This window comes from Sinocyclocheilus rhinocerous, unplaced genomic scaffold (genome assembly GCF_001515625.1).
Source record: "Sinocyclocheilus rhinocerous isolate Xijiao unplaced genomic scaffold, SAMN03320098_v1.1 scaffold818, whole genome shotgun sequence".
Lineage (NCBI taxonomy): Eukaryota > Metazoa > Chordata > Actinopteri > Cypriniformes > Cyprinidae > Sinocyclocheilus > Sinocyclocheilus rhinocerous.
The window spans coordinates 1198643-1217494 of record NW_015664989.1 but is presented as its reverse complement, the minus strand read 5'-3'; the positions used below and the strand labels follow the sequence as shown (position 1 = coordinate 1217494).

The window sequence follows — 18852 nt, the reverse complement described above, 5'->3', positions numbered from 1 at the left end:
AAAATAAAGCTGAAATAAAATAAAATAGAAATGTTACTTAAAAAACTCAAACATAAAAAACGTGAAAAAAAAAGAAAATTGGAAATGTTGCCTTGGCAACTAACTTAAATAAATACATTTGATTTGAAGTATTAAAATTACTAAAACTAAAACATAAATTAAAGCTAATTCGAATTATTTAAATAAATAAATAAAATAATAATAAAAATGATAAAAGCACATAACAAAATTACTAAAACCTAAACTAAAATAAAAAAAGAAAATATAAACATAAACATAAAAACGAATTCAAAATATCAATAAACACTAGTATATAAATAATACTCAAAACACTGATTATTAGATGCAAAATAATGATTATAATAATTGAAAAGACATAAAGTGTAATTGTTAGGGATGATGAGTTTTGTCATGAATATTGTGAAGATACAGATTGGCTGCATCTGAAATCATATACTGTAGTAGAGATGTATGTGATTTTGTTTGTAGCCAATAGCCATTGTGCTTTTTATTGATAAAAGAAAGTGGTATTTTTCTATCATTTGCAGACTCTTTCTCTCTCTTTATAATTCTCTCATGTCCTGCTGTTTTATTCTTCCAAAGGTTTTCATTGTCAGTCTGTTCTAAAGTGTGCTTCTGATGACAGAATTACAGCAGCAGTTCAGATCTGGAGTTGACAGATAAAACACGGTACAAACCGTAACTATTTCCCATTTCCATTTGTTTCTTATTTTCAGACACCAAAAGAAACAGAAGTTCAAAGCTGTTCAAAATCAACAGAAAACAACTGATCAAATCATCTAAACTGCCAATACAGCACTCAACACACAATAGTATTTCTATTATTTAGGGACTTGGAAGAACATGCAGAATCTTCATTCATCATATGACGTGTCGTGTCAATTCAGCTCTCATGTGTTTGTGTTGTGATGTTCTTATACTGTACATCATGAATAACTGTTGAAGGTGGTTTTTAGTGTTATGTGTGTGTGTAAGAGGGTTTCAGGCGGTCTGGCGTGGTTTGTGAATGTCTGGAGTGACAAACTGACACAGCATCTTCTCTGGATCCGATTCTTGTGTTGCGGGCAGAAAAAAAAAAGTGTGTGGAGACTTTTGTCTGAATCAGTGGGGAAACTCACACAATGAGAGGAGGTGTGTGTGTGTGTGTGTGTGTGTGTGTGTGTGTGTGTGTGTTTCTGTGGAGTTCTTGTGTGGCTCATGCTGCTAGTAACATCCGAATCCGAAGTGCCAATCTGTGTCTGGGTCAAAGAGTTGGAAAGACTTGTTGTGCAGAGAGAAATTGCTCATGAATATGAAAAATCATGTACTAGACAGCCATTAAGTTATATGAAAAGTAATAATTTATGAAGAGAGACGTTTTGTACAGACTGTTTGAAAAAATAAAAACAATAAAAAGATTTTGATAGAGATGACTATATGAGAGTTGATTTAGTAATTTCTTTCTCTGTTTTACATGTCACGCACTTGCCAGTGGTATCTTGTACATTCGGTTTATCAGAAACCTTCCTCTGTATTTGTTTCTTTTTATTTTCTGAGTGTTTAAGCCAAAAAAAAGCTGTTTTCTCCCTTTTCCCCTTTGTTTCCAGTAGATTGTTAGTTAAGCTTTATTTCTGTTCGTTTCTTTGAGAACTTTTGAATAAAAACACACTTTTGTTTTATTCATGTTGTGTCTTCATTCACAGACCAAACGTCTGAGAGCGCTAGTGAAAATGCATCTGCTCTGCATTCCTTTCTACATCATTTTGCATTAGAAATGATCAAATTAGCATGACTATTTGACTGAAAAAGGAATGCGTGAGTATTTGGTGTGTTTTTTGCTTTAATAATACAGCACTTGTGTTATATGAACTAAACCTGATGATCATGTTCTTCAGCATGATTTAAGATGATCCAAAGAACATCTGACAGTCTGGTTTTCTTACATAAGTGGCCTAGAAATGGTGTAGATATTATACAGTTTGTACCGTAAATATTTTTTAAATAGTAACTTTCTTTTAGCATTACATTTTTAAAAATCATATTACATATTTAAAATCGTACGAAAACAGAAGCAGAGAGTGCTACACGGGTGTCTTTACATAGCCACTGGTGCTCATTGGATGTGATGGAGGTAAACATCAAATTATGTAGACGAAATATTTCCAAGGCACTCACATGGTAAGATAAAAAGCCTTTAATGAACTGGGCTAAGACTAGCCTCTTGGTACAAAGGGAGAGAGAAAAAAAAGGAGAAAAAAATGAATACTAATAATAATAATGAGAGAAAAAAAATTATAATGTTTTTTTTTTCTCTCTCTCTCTCTCTTTGTACCAAGAGGCTAGTCTTATATTAATCAGCTGTCTTTGATGATTAATTAATTACCACTAGTTTAAAAATACCTGTTTGAGCAATTGATGTGTGTCCTGAAGAAGGCTGTTTTGCTGAAACTACATATTTAAAATCTTGTTTTCCTATTTTATTTCAATAGGAAAATCTATTATATATTTTCAAATATATCTCAATTTAAAAACATGATTATTTTAATTGATTTTTATTTTTGTATGTATTTATTTATTTGTTTGTTTTTCTTACATATTTTTTGCACAGTCTTGTAAAAGAAAAAAATCCAAAATGTTGATATCCAAACCTGGAAACATCATGTAGATGAATAAAATATTAAAAAGCCATGGACATTTCTGTAGAGAATATTTTAGTTATTTTTATAGCATTGAATACAATTTATTTGGCTAGATAGATTTATGCATGCTTTCTATGTAAAACCATTTCTAAAAATCCAGCTGGAAAAGTCATGATACTCATTTACAGTAGTTAGTGACCGTCAAATCTGAAATATTTCTTCATTTGAAGTAATAACTTCCTTTTAGCATTACATTTAAAAAAAAATCTTTGTAAAAATCTGTTTTAAACCTATTTTTGAAAATAATAATAATAATTTAAAAAAAATTAAAATCATATTTTGAATGCGGTCACAGACTTTTTGAACCCCGTGTATATTCATATATCCAGGGTTTGCATTGGAAATATCAGAGAAATTCTGAAATGTTGATTTCCACACCTGGAAACGTCATGGAGATCATGGATATTCCTGTAGTGAATATTTTTCTAGTTATTTATAGCTTGAAATACAATTTATTTGGCTAGATCAAATTTATGCATGCTGTCTATGTAAAAAATAAATAAAATGATAGAAATCATAATTAAATTGTCTGGAAGCATAGCATGTATATTTTTTCCTTTCTGATATACAATATTATGCCACACATGATGAGCAAAAACTGAAGCATGAAAGAACAGATTTAGAGAAAGGATGATTGCATTCAGTCAGAAACAGATTTCTTTGTTCTGGTTTCCTGAGGGTGTTTTTCTCAGCCGTTCATGTTCAGTTCTGAGAACAGAATGAGTTTTTCTCTGAGTTTTCACTTCTCTCTCAGTCTGTAATCAAGTGAGGCTGGGATTTCCACAAGTTTATTCTGTTTCAGTGTTATTAAAAAAATGGCACACTATGAATTCTGCATTTTAGAGCGCAGCAGACGGGTTTCAGAGGTAAAAAGTGCCATTCATTTCTTCCATGCAAAAATACATTTTTGACAGTAACATACTGTATAAAGCTTTTCTTTGAACGTTATTATATTGAGCTGTAATTATGCTCTATAGAATCAACTGAAGATGATAAAAGAGGTTATTTTTGGGCAATGCAAAAAAAAATTATAATAATGTTATACAACAAGTTAACCCCATTTATTGGAATTTATTGAATACAGAATAATAAATGTAGTCATTTTTGGATGAAGTGAGTTGAAGCCGTCTGCAGGAGCTCATCTCGACCAGCAGGTGTCGGTGTTTTAGGGTTTGAGATTATAGATACATTTATATAAAATAGTAAATATATAAAATTCTATTTAATAATATTTGTGTCTTGTAGGTTGGATGGAGGAATAGATAGACAGATTAGTTTAGGTTTTGACAAGAATATTTGATTTCAGTTCAGTTCTTTTACATTGTTACACCTTTAGAGAGTACAATGCACACATGACAAACAAACCTTCAAATATTATAATGCATTTTAACTTGGGTTACAATTATTTATGAAAGGATATAATGCATTACAATGCATTATACATTATAAGTACCTTTATAGTGCATTATACGTGAAGGCTTTAAGTAAAGTGATGCAGGCAGCTGTATGAGTGACAGTCATGCGGGTCTTTCTCAGGAACAGTTGAATTTGTGCAGCATCACATGGTCCACAGACATATCAGATGGTCTCAACTAGGTCCTGGACCTGGAGGGGTGTCATGTTTGGGTGTGTGGAGGGTTTCAGGGATGTGTGTGTGTGTGTGTGTGTGTGTGTGATGGCGCCCTACGGGAGGCTGAGAGCAGCAGACGTGGAGTGACAGTCGGATGGCAGTTGCCCGCTCTCTGCCACCTGTGTCCGGTACAAAGACACGACCCCAAACACACACACACTCTTTACACTCATTTATTCAGTGATTTATTTACAGCCAATCACAGACGGTCACTGCTAGATCATTATTTGAGTTTTTCAGCTATTTTCCAAATCAATAATTAGTACTGTAACTAAAAATAAAACTATTAAAAATAATTTTGTTAATTAAATTAAACTTGAAATAAAATGATAAAATAATAACATTTAAACATCATTAAAAACAAATAATAATAAATATATAAAATAACGCTAAATAGAAACAAATTAAAATAAAGCTGAAATAAAATAAAATAGAAATGTTACTTAAAAAACTCAAACATAAAAAACGTGAAAAAAAAAGAAAATTAGAAATGTTGCCTTGGCAACTAACTTAAATAAATACATTTGATTTGAAGTATTAAAATTACTAAAACTAAAACATAAATTAAAGCTAATTCGAATTATTTAAATAAATAAATAAAATAATAATAAAAATGATAAAAGCACATAACAAAATTACTAAAACCTAAACTAAAATAAAAAAAGAAAATATAAACATAAACATAAAAACGAATTCAAAATATCAATAAACACTAGTATATAAATAATACTCAAAACACTGATTATTAGATGCAAAATAATGATTATAATAATTGAAAAGACATAAAGTGTAATTGTTAGGGATGATGAGTTTTGTCATGAATATTGTGAAGATACAGATTGGCTGCATCTGAAATCATATACTGTAGTAGAGATGTATGTGATTTTGTTTGTAGCCAATAGCCATTGTGCTTTTTATTGATAAAAGAAAGTGGTATTTTTCTATCATTTGCAGACTCTTTCTCTCTCTTTATAATTCTCTCATGTCCTGCTGTTTTATTCTTCCAAAGGTTTTCATTGTCAGTCTGTTCTAAAGTGTGCTTCTGATGACAGAATTACAGCAGCAGTTCAGATCTGGAGTTGACAGATAAAACACGGTACAAACCGTAACTATTTCCCATTTCCATTTGTTTCTTATTTTCAGACACCAAAAGAAACAGAAGTTCAAAGCTGTTCAAAATCAACAGAAAACAACTGATCAAATCATCTAAACTGCCAATACAGCACTCAACACACAATAGTATTTCTATTATTTAGGGACTTGGAAGAACATGCAGAATCTTCATTCATCATATGACGTGTCGTGTCAATTCAGCTCTCATGTGTTTGTGTTGTGATGTTCTTATACTGTACATCATGAATAACTGTTGAAGGTGGTTTTTAGTGTTATGTGTGTGTGTAAGAGGGTTTCAGGCGGTCTGGCGTGGTTTGTGAATGTCTGGAGTGACAAACTGACACAGCATCTTCTCTGGATCCGATTCTTGTGTTGCGGGCAGAAAAAAAAAAGTGTGTGGAGACTTTTGTCTGAATCAGTGGGGAAACTCACACAATGAGAGGAGGTGTGTGTGTGTGTGTGTGTGTGTGTGTGTGTGTGTGTGTTTATAATTAATTATATTATATATATATTAATTAATTTAGAATTAATTAATTATAAATTAATTATAAATACTACACCAAACCCTAAAGGAAAACTTTTTGCATTTTAATAATTAAAAACATAGTAACATTTAGTAACATTTATATAATAATTAGTCATTATTATCTACATAAAATTTTGTAATAAGTATATATTTAGTAATATTTAAATATTTATAGTATTTATTAATATTTTGTGTTAGCTTTTATTAGCTTTTATTTAGTAATTTGTAATTATTTTTGTTCATTTAAAAAAATGTTGCCCTAGCAACAAGCCAGAACACCCTAGCAACCAACTCACAAGGCCTAAATCTCCTCAAAGCTTCAAAGTGCACAGTTATTTGTAGTGCAAAACCTTTCAGCTGAACCTGCTATGTAGGTCCATGTTGATGAACTTTGCTTTTGTAACTGATACTGTAAGCGCCTCCACAATGCAGTGCTGCATCCTGAAAAACTGGGAGAATAAAAAGAGCAAATAGGAGTGCAATGCAGCTTCTTCTGCTATCAGATTCCAGCAGAACAAGCACTGCAAGTATCTTTAATGCAGAATGACACAGAATAATGTGAACTTTGCTTTGTAAGTCTCACTCTTGATGGTAAATAATGAATCAAACACGGTCCATTTATTGGACTGATGCTTCGAGGGTTATGAAAAACACCCAGTTCATCTTGCAGTCTCTACTAATGATCTGATGAATAAGAGTTGAATCAGGTGTGTTTGATGAGGAGCATTCAAACTGTGCAGTGATGGACAAGTTTGAGGAGCACTACTGTACGTCAATCCATGCAGCGAGTGCGCCATCTACAGGACGCACTTGAGATCCACAGATTATGAAAAAAAAAAACATTAACTCAAATAAAATAAAATATTTTAAAAATTAAGCTAGTTTCCCTTTCAACATTTCCCATTTTTATTCAGTTTGTACTAAAATAACTAAAACTTAAAAATGAAATAAAATGAGTAAAAACTATATAGACATATTTTTGTTAATAAAAAAACAATAAAAACAACAAAATTACTCAAACTTTCAGTAAGATTAAAATGAAAAAGATACAAAAATAATTAAAACTAATTCAATATATAATATAATAATATATATATATATATATATATATATATAATTCAAAATATAAGAAAATATAATAGTATCATTAATTATACTAATCTGATCTGAAGACACTTTTAAAATAAAAAAAATATTTTCATTTGCTTTTATAAATGCTCTAATATCAGCAGATTTTTAAAGACCTTGTGTTTTACACTTATTTTTTACAGCTTGTCCCTAAAATTAGTGTCAAGTACAAACTGTATTGACCCCAAAACTGAGGTGGGTTGTAATGTACATTTACTTGAATAAATGTGTAATGTGTTATGTTATAATTATAATGCATTACCCATTTTAATTTCATTTTATATATTTTAATTCAAAATGGAAAACACTGAGGAAACTATTTTTATTTGTATGTCCTTTTGATTAAGTAGAATAATAAACTTTTCTTCTAGTTTATATTGTATTTGTTTATTAATTAATTTAAGACTTGTATTTGTTTTTCTGCATTTTTAAACCTATCAAAGTACTTTTAAAAATGATAAGCAAACAAACAATAAGAGTCTCATCTCTCTCTGACTCTGAGGTCAGTCAGGTTGTTTTATCCGTGTGAGCTCTTGTGTTACAGATTACTGTTGTAGACACGGGTCAGCACTCACGTACACATTCCGGTGGGATTTGACGGCTGGAGAGCCTTTAAACTAGTTAACAGTGCCAAAATAACATTTAAAAGGTCATCAATCATCTCTCTGTGCTTTAATATGCAGCAATAAAACTTAATAATGTACAAAGTCTCAGATTACGTGCAGAAAGCATCACAAAACAAACAACACATCATATAACCTAAAACAAGCAGGCCGCTTTGCTCAGGCTGGTTGGTTAGCTGGTTTTAGAAGGGTTTTCACCTGGGAGACCAGCTAGAACAGCCAAAGACCAGCATGGGTCATCATAGAGATCATCAAACCAGCTTAAACCAGCTAAGACTAGCACACCAGTTTAGGCTGGTTTAAGTAAAAAAACAATATAAACCAATCACAGAAATTCTAATGGTTTCCACTACAAATACCATTACAAACATTATAAACCATCAAATTTTAACCATTAAAACCATTAAAACATGGCTTCCTGTGGTGTGTTTTTTGACATATTCCATTAGGATTCAGTGGTTTTAACAAGCCACCAATAGAAGGCGACCAATTTCCAGTAGAGACCAAGAGGCACTATGCAGTTTCCATTAATACCAGTATAATTCCCATTATAGCCAGTAAAACCACTACAAATTAGTTCCTGTGGCTCAGTGGTAGAGCGTTGCGTTAGCAGCACAAAAGGTTGTGGGTTCAATTCCCAGGGAACACACATACTGGTAAAAAATGTATAGCCTGAATGCACTGTAAGTTGCTTTGGATAAAAGCGTCTGCTAAATGCACAAATAATTAAATTAAATCCTGTAATGGTTTCTATTGTGTTTTTTTTTTTCAGCAGTATTGATAATTTCATATTGTTTTTTCATTACTCATGTAATGAGCGAGATATTATAAAAATACTTTATTATTTATTTATTTAGCCATTCAGTTTCTAATTACTATGTTTCTACTTAACATTTTCTCTTTTTTTAGTTATTTTATTTACTCCTCCCTATTTATCTTCTATATTTTCTATTTCTGTACTGTACGTGGTTTATTTACTTTGAAAGTGTTGCCAAATTGTAGTAATCATGAAAATAAATTGTTATTGTTGATATTGTGTGTGTGTGTGTGTGTGTACCTGTTTTCCTATTCTGGTGGGGACTTAAACCTGAATACACACAGACTCATGGGGACTCGTGTCACGGTGGGGACCTAAATTGTGGTCCCCACGGGTAAACAAGCTAATAAATCACACAGAATGAAGTTTTTTGAAAATCTAAAAATGCAGAAAGTTTCCTGTGAGGGGTAGGTTTAGGTGTAGGGTTGGTGTAGGACAATAGAATATACGGTCTGTACAGTAGAAAACCCATTACGCCTATGGAGAGTCCCCACAAGGATAGCAAACCAGACAAGTGTGTGTGTGTGTGTGTGTGTGTGTGACGCGGAAACTGAAAACTGTGTTGAAAACATGGGCTCCAGTTCTCGTCTTTTCACGCTGTTTTACATAGTTTTTCTCATTCCTACGTGCCGTTTCGCGCAAGGAGAGGACACTGCCGGTGAGTGGTTTGCTTTAGTGAGTGTTTGATCTGTTAAGCGTTTAACGCAAAGCTCGTGACTGTTTGGTTTGTTTTCTGGCGACTCAAACAACAGTGAACTTCAGTGCGTACGCGAGTTCATCTGAGATCTCCACTCGTCTCGCCATGAGAAACACTTACAGATTGTTATTTTGAATTCTATTTAAAGGTTCTGAAACTGAATGTCAATGAACTTGTCTTCATGTCAGTAGCTCTGCATCACGAGCTTTGACTACTAACTTAATAAGACTGGGGGGGGAACTAGTCAGTGAAAGAGGAAGCTCCACATATGCTATATGTTGTTTTGGTAATACCATAATTACAGTTATCAATACTGTAAAACCGTAATGGATTTCTTAAAGAGCTATCAAGAAAGAGATATCGGGTTTTCGAGAAATTATGATTTTCATGCATGCAAACGTAATTGAAATTAAGTCTTTATTTTTGAAGTAATAGACTGCAATCTTTAAATCTTTTTATAGTTATATAAAAATGAAAATTCTGTCATTATTTACATAAACTTACTTATGCACACACCTGTATGGTGCTATACGACGTTTGCGCTATATTACAAATCTTCTGAAGCCATATGATAACTTTAGACGTTAATGAGCAGTGTTGGGGAAGTTACTTTTAAATACATAACAAAATTGCGTTACTCCCTCAAAAAAAGTAGCTAATTGCGTTACTTTTTATGGAAAGCAATACATTATATTACTTCTGCATTACTTTTTCTCCTCTGGGCTGGGCTTGCTTGTTTGATTTTTAATATAAAAAGTTCTATTTTTGGCAAATGTAAAAGCCCTTTCACACCAAAAGTGAAATGAATAAGCCTCAGGCTGAAGGAAATGTAAATTCACATCTGTACAGTAGAGGGTTAGGATGGAGTAGAAAGTTCAACACTCTTCAGCAATAAAAGAAAAAAAGAAAAAACACAAATGTTATGTTTATCTAAAGTCATTTTTGCTTATTAGTATGGTTGTATTGGATAATCGAAGGTCAGCAGCACAGACACTGGTTAATAAAATGAGATTAAAAATACATAAAGGATATTTGTGTTAAACATATTTACTTATTGCAGGTTTGCTTCATATTCTGAGTTTGCATTTCAATGTTTTTATCCATTTGAGGAAATACTGAATCTGTTTTTGTGCGAGTGAGATGAGTAAATACATTGAATCTAGAAGTACAGTAAGCATCATGTTCACACAGCGCACACAACGCCTCACTGCTGGTTTCTCTCAACATGAGGACAGGAGAGTCAGTCAATACATGGGAAAACAAAGCAACTGGCATTACTTACTTGAAAAAGTAACTCCGATATTTTCTTTTAAATTAGAAAGTAATGCGTTACTTTACTGGTTACTTGAAAAAAAGTAATCTGATTACTTAACTCCGTTACTTGTAATGCGTTACCGCCAACACTGTTCATGACATTATCTAAACATCATTAGTTCTTGCATTTCTTGTTACCAAATGTGATTCAGACCTATTGCATGGCACTAAATTTGATTTGAGAGATATGAAAGCTATTTTTCTTGATTCAGAAATAGTGCAAAAGTCACTACCATTATTATGCTTTTGTGGAACTTTTCTGAGGTTTTTATGTCTTTTCGAGTTTGACAAATGGCACCATGAACTGCTGTTTAAGTTCAAATGTCTTCTTATGTATTCCTTTGGGAGGGAAAAAAATCTGTCCTCACTGAAATCAAATGCTGCATGACAACACAATCACAGCCAGTCCATGACTTGACTTATATGATGTTTGGTGATTTTGAACCAATGACATTTCTCTGTGGGCGGGACTGTTTAGCAAGACTTGAAAGAAATATAAATAAAAATGTCATCAAAATGTTCTGTCGCTTGATGGCTGGTTAAAACAAAACCTCAAATTAGCATGGAAGAGAGAGCTTATACCATTTGTTGCCTTAGGACTCTTGTTGAGATTTTAAAAGTTCTTTCCGGACAGACTGTCCTGCAGATGGACGCACGTGGTTGCCGTTCGGCCTCAACTGCTATCACTTCGTCCATGGAGAGGAGGACATCGCCAAAAGCTACTCCCTTCAAGATGCGAAAGACATGTGCAGAGGATATGGTGGTTAATTCTTTACAATTTGCAAACTGTAACACACTGATATGTAAACTTGTCTATTGTTTTTATGCACTGTATGGTACAGTTTAACCTTCCCTATTGCATTTTTAGATCTCTTGACAGTAAAAAGTGCAGAGGAGAATAACTTCATCATTAAGTACAGCCCTTTTGTATGGAAAGGCAAAATGAGCGTCTGGCTTGGAATGTACTACGACAGCGATGGTAAGTTTGATCTTCATCCGAAAACACTCCTGTGTCTCAAAACCTAGTTGTAGGTCTTTAAACTTCAGAATTTAACATATTTGCTTTTCTAATGCGGTATCTTACTGTAAACATTTCATCAGTGCACAAAAATATTTGCTTTCGTAATCTTTTAGCAAATTGTACAGTACTAACTTGCTCCACCTCTGAAAGAACTTTCCATTTTGGCGGACATCACAAATTTATTTTACTTTAAACCCCTCCCTTTCATTCTGGAAAGTAACACCCACTTTTCAGGAGCCAATCAATTTCCTGAATAAATTCAAGTCCCGCCTTAGATTCTTTTTTCTTATTGAATATCCTGTTTTCATTCAGAGATGCGTCAGATTACAGAAAAGTAATATGGGTTGTGAATATAATTTTATGTTGATTTTAAAGTATTGTTTTTACCAAGAAAGTACAATTTTGGTGTGAAATGATAAAAAAAAATTTAGTGAGTCAATTATATTTGTCAATTTAGTCAATTATAATGAGTAAATTTCAGAATTAAAAAAGTTTTTGTCTACAATATCGCTTTTTTGTTCTTCGCTATGCAAATCCTATTTAATTGAATTTAAAGGAATTTCAATGATTTTTAACTATTTAATTCATTGTGCAAGTTCTGTTTTATGAAGTAAAATATAACTTGTGCATTGAATCAAATAGTAAAATGTTCTGAAAATAAGATTTTTCCCCCTTAAAGACAAAACAAAACTATGCCGTACATGTTTAAGCAGATTATTGGACATGGTCCAGCTTCTCTACATGGACTGCAGCTGAACTTGACTAATCTGTTCAGACCAGAGGCCTTGGCAAAGAGTTGTTTACCAGACTGTTGCATAGTCAGTGCTTTTAGTCGAGCCTGTTAAAGGAGAAGTGCTTTGGAAAATCTTCACCAGTCTGTTCAGTTATTTTTGAGCATGTCTGGTGTTGCTGACACTTTGTATGCCTTCTAATTGAGTGAATCATACGTACTTTAAGGTGTAAAGGGTTAGTTTATGCAAAAATAAATATTTTAGCACCGGTTTCTCACACTCATGTTATTCTGAGCTCTTCTTTTGTACATGAAGCGCAAAATGAAATTTAAGGAAGAATGTTCAAGCTGTTCTACTGTACTTATTCTCAATTCAAATTAGGGTTGGACGATATGGCCAAAAAAAATATCACGATAATCAGTTGATATCGATAATTATCACGATAAATCTAAAAAAAAAAAGTTTAAAGCCAGATTTTTGCTCCAAAGTGAAAGTTGTAGAAACCAGACCATTAATTTGGGCTCATTATAATGATTTAACAAAATAAATATCTAAATAGAAAAATGTATTTCTTAGTTTCTGCATGTTCTAATGAGTGATATTGTTTCAAATCAAGAAACAGGTTTGGGTTGCCTGATAATATTAATAATAATAATATTACTTTTTTGTCTCTTAGAAATGCACATTTGATAGTAGCTTGAGTTAGGATGCGGAGGTAAATTTTTGTTCATTATCAAAATCATTAACATCTGTAAAAAATTTTGAAATCTCAGTTTCATATGGTTAAATTTATTCTGACCAAGTTTGTTTTTTTTGTTGGTTTTTTTTATTAAGCATTGGTCTCCCATAGCAGCATACATTTAAATCATGATAAACACAGTTAAAACCACACATATAGAACCACAATACCATGGTAAAAATAGAACTATATGGTTTTTAGGTAGCCTATTTGTATGAAAAACAGTAGTCTAAAAACACTATAAATGCACACATGCTATAGCTTAATCACAAATACATAGTACAGTTATATACCACTGCCCCTGTAATAAACTTCAATGTGAATATCCCACATTTCTTCCACAATACCATGGTGCAGTAAGTGTTACTGCAGAAAATCCATGGTAAATGATGGCGATGTATAGATTGAAAAGCCTTCTGACTGTCTCGTTGCACACAGTGTTTCTCCTGTTTGGCTCTAAACTAGTTTAAATCACAGAGTTCTTCGCTGAATTCAAGCACTTCACACTGGATCTCACACCGCTGTTTAGTGTCGCGTGACCGAGTAAACGCATCTGCTCTTGTGAGACTTAAATGAGTCATGCTGTTTCGTTCCGCTTTTGGTGCATAAACATTATATCGAGCATCTATCGAACTCTTCATATCGTTTTATCGAGTAAAATCATATCGCGATAATTATCGTTATCGAATTATCGCCCAGCCCTAATTCAAATGGTGCTTTTTGACACGCTGTGTAGGTTTGACAACATTGACCGGTTTAAATGGTGAGTAAATGATGACAAAGTCTTTGAACTGGCCCTTTAACGTTGCTCTGTATCTTCAGGTTATATCAGAAGTCCATTCATAATGTACATGTAAACACCCATCAACTTTCCGAGCCGTCTTCCTCTAGTGCGATTTTCACACGTGTCGTCTCACAACACAAGGAAATCCTGTTATTTTAGGGGCTGATCGGGTGGTTTGTGGATTCAAAGAATACATCATCCACACCCAGAGCCCAGATGCTTTCAAGTGAAAACTATAGAAACATATTCCAGACGCCACACGTTTACATCAGTCTGTTTAGGCTTCACGATGAAAGACTTCACTTAGTTATTGAACAATGAACCAGAGGACAAAGTGAACTTTGATCATGTGTTCATGGCTCAGTAAGAATGGCCTGATGTGACAGAGATTCAGGCCAGTGCTGCATTATATTTCATTCATCAGGTGTTTACATGTGTTTTTATGCTAATGTTGTTCAGATGAGGTTTTGTTGCAAGTGCAAGAATAAGTTGTCATAGTCTTGGACACTACGGTTAGAATAGGTTGAAAACGATAAACAAGTCACTTTATGTCATTGTTTAACAGCAAAAGTGTGTATGAATCTGTAATTATTAAAAAAATTTTGTTTTGATAATTAATCAAAACAATTAATCAAATTGTTTTTTGGTAAAGAAAATTTTGTGTTGTGTGGGGAATATATATATATATACATATATAGTTTTTATTATATTATTTTTATAAACTATTATATTTGAAAAATATATATAATATATTAAATTATATTTGTATTTAATTATTATTATATTTGAAAAAATAATATATTATTTTTTATGAAAAAATTTTTTGCCATTGAGTTTTAAATGAAGGATTGGGAGGAGCTAATCCTGTCAATCATAACGCATCACAACGAATATATAAACAGCTGCTTACATCACTACTGGCAATCCAGTTTCTTTTACTTTATTACTTAGGCTGCTTCATTATTAAGCTGTCCAAGTGGGCTTTATGCGTTTATACCTTCATTATATTGAAGGATTATATGTGCAGGGGAACTTGTGAAACATGTTTCACAGTGAAAATGATAGCAAGGAAAGTACAAATCTGAACCACCCTGAACCGATCCTTATTGTAGAGTGCATCATTTGTTTTCACTGAGAATTTCTGTGAAATATGTCTCATTACAAGCATATCTCTCTCTATGTGTCTTGCAGAAGATGTCTTCAAGTGGCATGACGTTAACAGCGTGTTGCGCTATAGTAACAGGGAGGACGGCGGCTCTGATGACACTGATCTGCCTCTCTTGGACACGTGTGTCGTTCTTCACTCTAACACAGGGAAGTGGGAAAACGTCAGCTGCACGGATGAACCTGAGAACGGAGTAGTGTGTAAGACGAGTAAGTGCACACTTCTTGGATTAGGGCAATTCAGTGTTATTTCAGTACAACTGACCCTTCGGCGATCTGACCAATCATAACGCTGAATCTGCCATTTTGTCCGACAAACAAACCAGACAGGAGAGTAGATTAACGTCAGTGGAGTTGAACTTAAAAAACGGTGTGTATTGACGTCTTTCCGCGGTTGAGATAAGATACCTCCTGATGTCGATTTTGTGCTGTAACTAGTAAAGAGGATCTGTCACGACACATTAAAGAGCAACAAATTGGTATTTATTGTTTGAATTTCTTCATACCAAAGGTAACCTGCTCTGTCTTGTCTGTCAGTTTCCTCTTTGCTCCGCGGTGTATTTTTCACTGCGTGAGAACCTGATGTGTGCCGTGAGAGCCCCTTGGCTTGTCGGACATAGCAACAGTAACTAAGGGGGCGGGTCTTTGCGAAGGGTCAATTGAGATGCTACTATAGTTTTTCATTATTTTTGTGTTTTCCATTTTTATCCTAATTTTTGTTAAAGTTTTAGTAATTTTGTTGTGTGTAGTTATTTTTTTTATACCATTTCTATATAGTTTTATTCATTTTAGTACATTGTTAAACTAAATGAAAATGAGAAATGTTGCTTTGTCAACTAGCTGAAACTTCAAGTTTATGTATATCTATCTGTCTATCTATCTATCTATCATCTATCTATCTATCTATCTATCTATCGATCTATCTGTCTGTCTATTTTTTTTTTCAGTAAACATTTATTCTTATGTAGCCGAATCTGCGCTGGTTTGAATGGGCCGCCTCCAGTTTCCCCTTTTGTCTTGCAGTCCGCAGACAGATGCTATTGGCTTTGTTTAGCTGCCTCCAGTTAGCGCTGTGACGTCGGCTGACCCTAGTTACCTGTGGTTGGCCTGGCCGTGCGTCACTCAGAAAACAACAGGCCAATCAGAAGAGAGGCTCATGAATATTAATTAGACAGGCCAAAATCGACCTGTTCTCAGCAGAGCTCCTGAGAAAGGAGCTGTAAAAATATATTGAGATGGTTTTTGGTACTTATACCGCAAATATATATTCTTAAGGACATCAAAACCTAAAATAAAACTCCAGAAAGGTGTAAAATATGGGACCTTTAAGTAAAAATATAATAAATACATGCAATTTTTTTTCTAGTTTTAGTTAACTATTATAGGAGCCATTTTTGGAGCCACTATTGTAGGAGCCATTTTTTTCATGTTTTCTTTCAAGCCACTAGAGGCCGCAAATTTATGTTGTTGAATTGGCATAGTGGGTGTGCATGAAGAAGGTCAAACAAACTTTTTGACTTTAAGTTGTAAGTGTATGATTGTCCATTTTAGGATCTTGGTTCTGACGCGTCGTGATGGACTTGAGTAATTAGACACTTTTACTTCTTTATGGTTTGTTGCTGTTTGAAATTTTGAATCAAGAAGGAGACAATAAATGGATTGGAATATCCAAGTTTATTATTTAAAGTATGGACATTGTGTATTATTATCAATCTATTCAAGTACAAACAACGTGACAGGACCAAGATCGTAAAATGGACAAGCATGCACCTACAGCTATAATAATAGTTCTAGTTCTATGGCCAGTTAGATATGAATGGCTGTCAATGGAGAAAGGTGCTTTTTGCTTATTTTTGTTTATTTGAAGTATTGAGCTGGTTTCTACAGAGGGCCAGTTTACTCAAAATTAAATCACTAAATACATATTTAAATAACAGTTATGTAAATAATTAATAATAATTATTAAATAGTTAATAAAAACATTTTAAAATGTATTAATTATTAAATGACTAAACCAATTAATAAATGTCTGTTGCGTTTTATTTTAGCATTCATTTTTCATTTTGGATGGTTTTTATTGACATTTCATTTTGGGTAACAGAGTTACGGTTGTCAGCACATTACTCGGCATTAGTGAATGTCACCTTTTTAAATCTCGATGTCTTTGAACTTTCTAGTTCTTACATGTTCAAATATTTATTTAATGATTCATTTGGCCATCCATAGGTTTCAGGTGCAGTGAATGATGTAATATCATAATTTTGCTAAAATAATATAAAATAGTACATTTGTGGAAAGAACGTACTAGTGCATATTTTTAGTTTCCAACATTATGGAAGATAAAATGTTGGTATGCTTTGCCCATAAAGATTTTAGAGTGTAATTTGACTTTCAATCTTTTTTATTTGTTTTTCAGAGGCAGTCTGGATAAGCCCACCGAGTAAGCATGATCTTATTTTTGTTGTTAATGTGATCTTGCTATTATATCTGTACACTTAAATTAAGTGAGTTTTCCCCATTTGTCTCCTCTTTTTTTTTTCCCTAAAAGACATAATGTCCATAATTGTGTTTGTTTGAAGCCGTCATGTTCATTGTAAATCATTTAAACCATCAGAAACCATCCTGATCATTCTATTTCTTTCTTCTCTCATCTCTAGAGGGCAGTCCTCTTCTGTCAGCTCTGGTCATCATCAGCGTGGCGCTGATAATGCTAGTTTCTGCAATGGTTTGGTTCTTTCACCAAAGAAACAACTCTGGCTCATCCATCCTCAACCTGATCGAGTACCACCCGCCCTTCAGATCCCCGTCCACCGATCAGGCCTGCTTGATAGAAGCTGAAGAAATCGAGGTGGTACCTTAGTGTTTTTCATCCGTGCCCGGGTGAGAATAATCAGCAGGCGTTCACGGGAGACTGTGAACTCTTCTCTTTTTACTGGTTCCTCAGCGACGGTCCACGCAGAACAAAACGAGGCAGTCGTGACTCAAATTATCTCTTTCTCTGGGGTGGAATGGAGGGATGTGTGGGGAAATATGATCTGTCTGAATGCCATGTGTGAAATAAACCTAAAACAGTTGCTGGGGTTTTATTACGCAGGAAAATTAAGCACATTGATCTTTTCCTTCTCCTTGAAGACTCAACTCTTTAGTGATTCTGCTTTACTAATATTTTCTCTGAGCTGCTTGTCTCATGTGACTTGACATTGAGATTAGTTTCATTGTGTCCTTACAGCTAATCATGTCCACAGGCTGGTTGCAAAAGCTGAAAAATAATCAGAAAAATTTCTAAATTATATATATGTGCAGTATATATATATATATATATATACCTTGCCTGATGGTAATGAATAAGAAAAATATAATTAAAAAAATATATAATTTTATACATAAAATTAATATTGTCTGAAAATATTATCTGAATATATTATCTATTATTTGTATTATTACTTGTTTATTGAACTGTTGTATAAAAATCAATATCACATTTGTGATTTAAAAAAAAAATGGCACTCTGTGATATTGATCAACTATACGAAATGATATAAATATATACATTTTCTGCCCCCATATCTTGAATTTTGGGAGCATTCTAAATGCATTTTATTATATTGAATCACGTGAAAGAACACACTCTAAATGAGCATTCAGTCTAGCTAGTGTTTAAGCACTCATAACTCCTCTTATAATCAATGAAGCTGTCCATACACTGTATGATAAATGAATCTCTAACTTACATCGTACGTACATCTGCACATTGTTGTTTATGATGTGGGGAAAAAAAAAACTTTCAGTTTCAGCGATGACTTGTTTGAACGCCTCTGATTGGCTACTGCATTCCTAAGCTCAACAGAATCGTGTGTGATTGGTTA

The 18852-nt window shown here is 33.3% G+C and overlaps 1 protein-coding gene across 1 annotated transcript; it reads left to right on the top strand.

Annotated features, from left to right (window-relative positions):
- Positions 1-9086: 9086 nt before the first annotated feature.
- Positions 9087-18282, top strand: LOC107730566 (CD302 antigen-like). Its single transcript, XM_016541422.1, has 6 exons — positions 9087-9194; positions 11182-11307; positions 11416-11526; positions 15014-15196; positions 17403-17426; positions 17644-18282. The coding sequence occupies exons 1-6, from the start codon at positions 9107-9109 to the stop codon at positions 17844-17846; spliced, it is 735 nt and encodes a 244-aa protein (XP_016396908.1). The 5' UTR covers positions 9087-9106; the 3' UTR covers positions 17847-18282.
- Positions 18283-18852: the final 570 nt, after the last annotated feature.

Coding starts and splice junctions, on each gene's coding strand:
- LOC107730566 (XM_016541422.1), top strand. CDS start 9,107: ATGGGCTCCAGTTCTCGTCTTTTCACGCTGTTTTACATAGTTTTTCTC. Junction 15,197..17,402: donor CGGAGTAGTGTGTAAGACGA/GTAAGTGCACAC, acceptor TTTGTTTTTCAG/AGGCAGTCTGGATAAGCCCA. Junction 17,427..17,643: donor AGTCTGGATAAGCCCACCGA/GTAAGCATGATC, acceptor TCTCATCTCTAG/AGGGCAGTCCTCTTCTGTCA.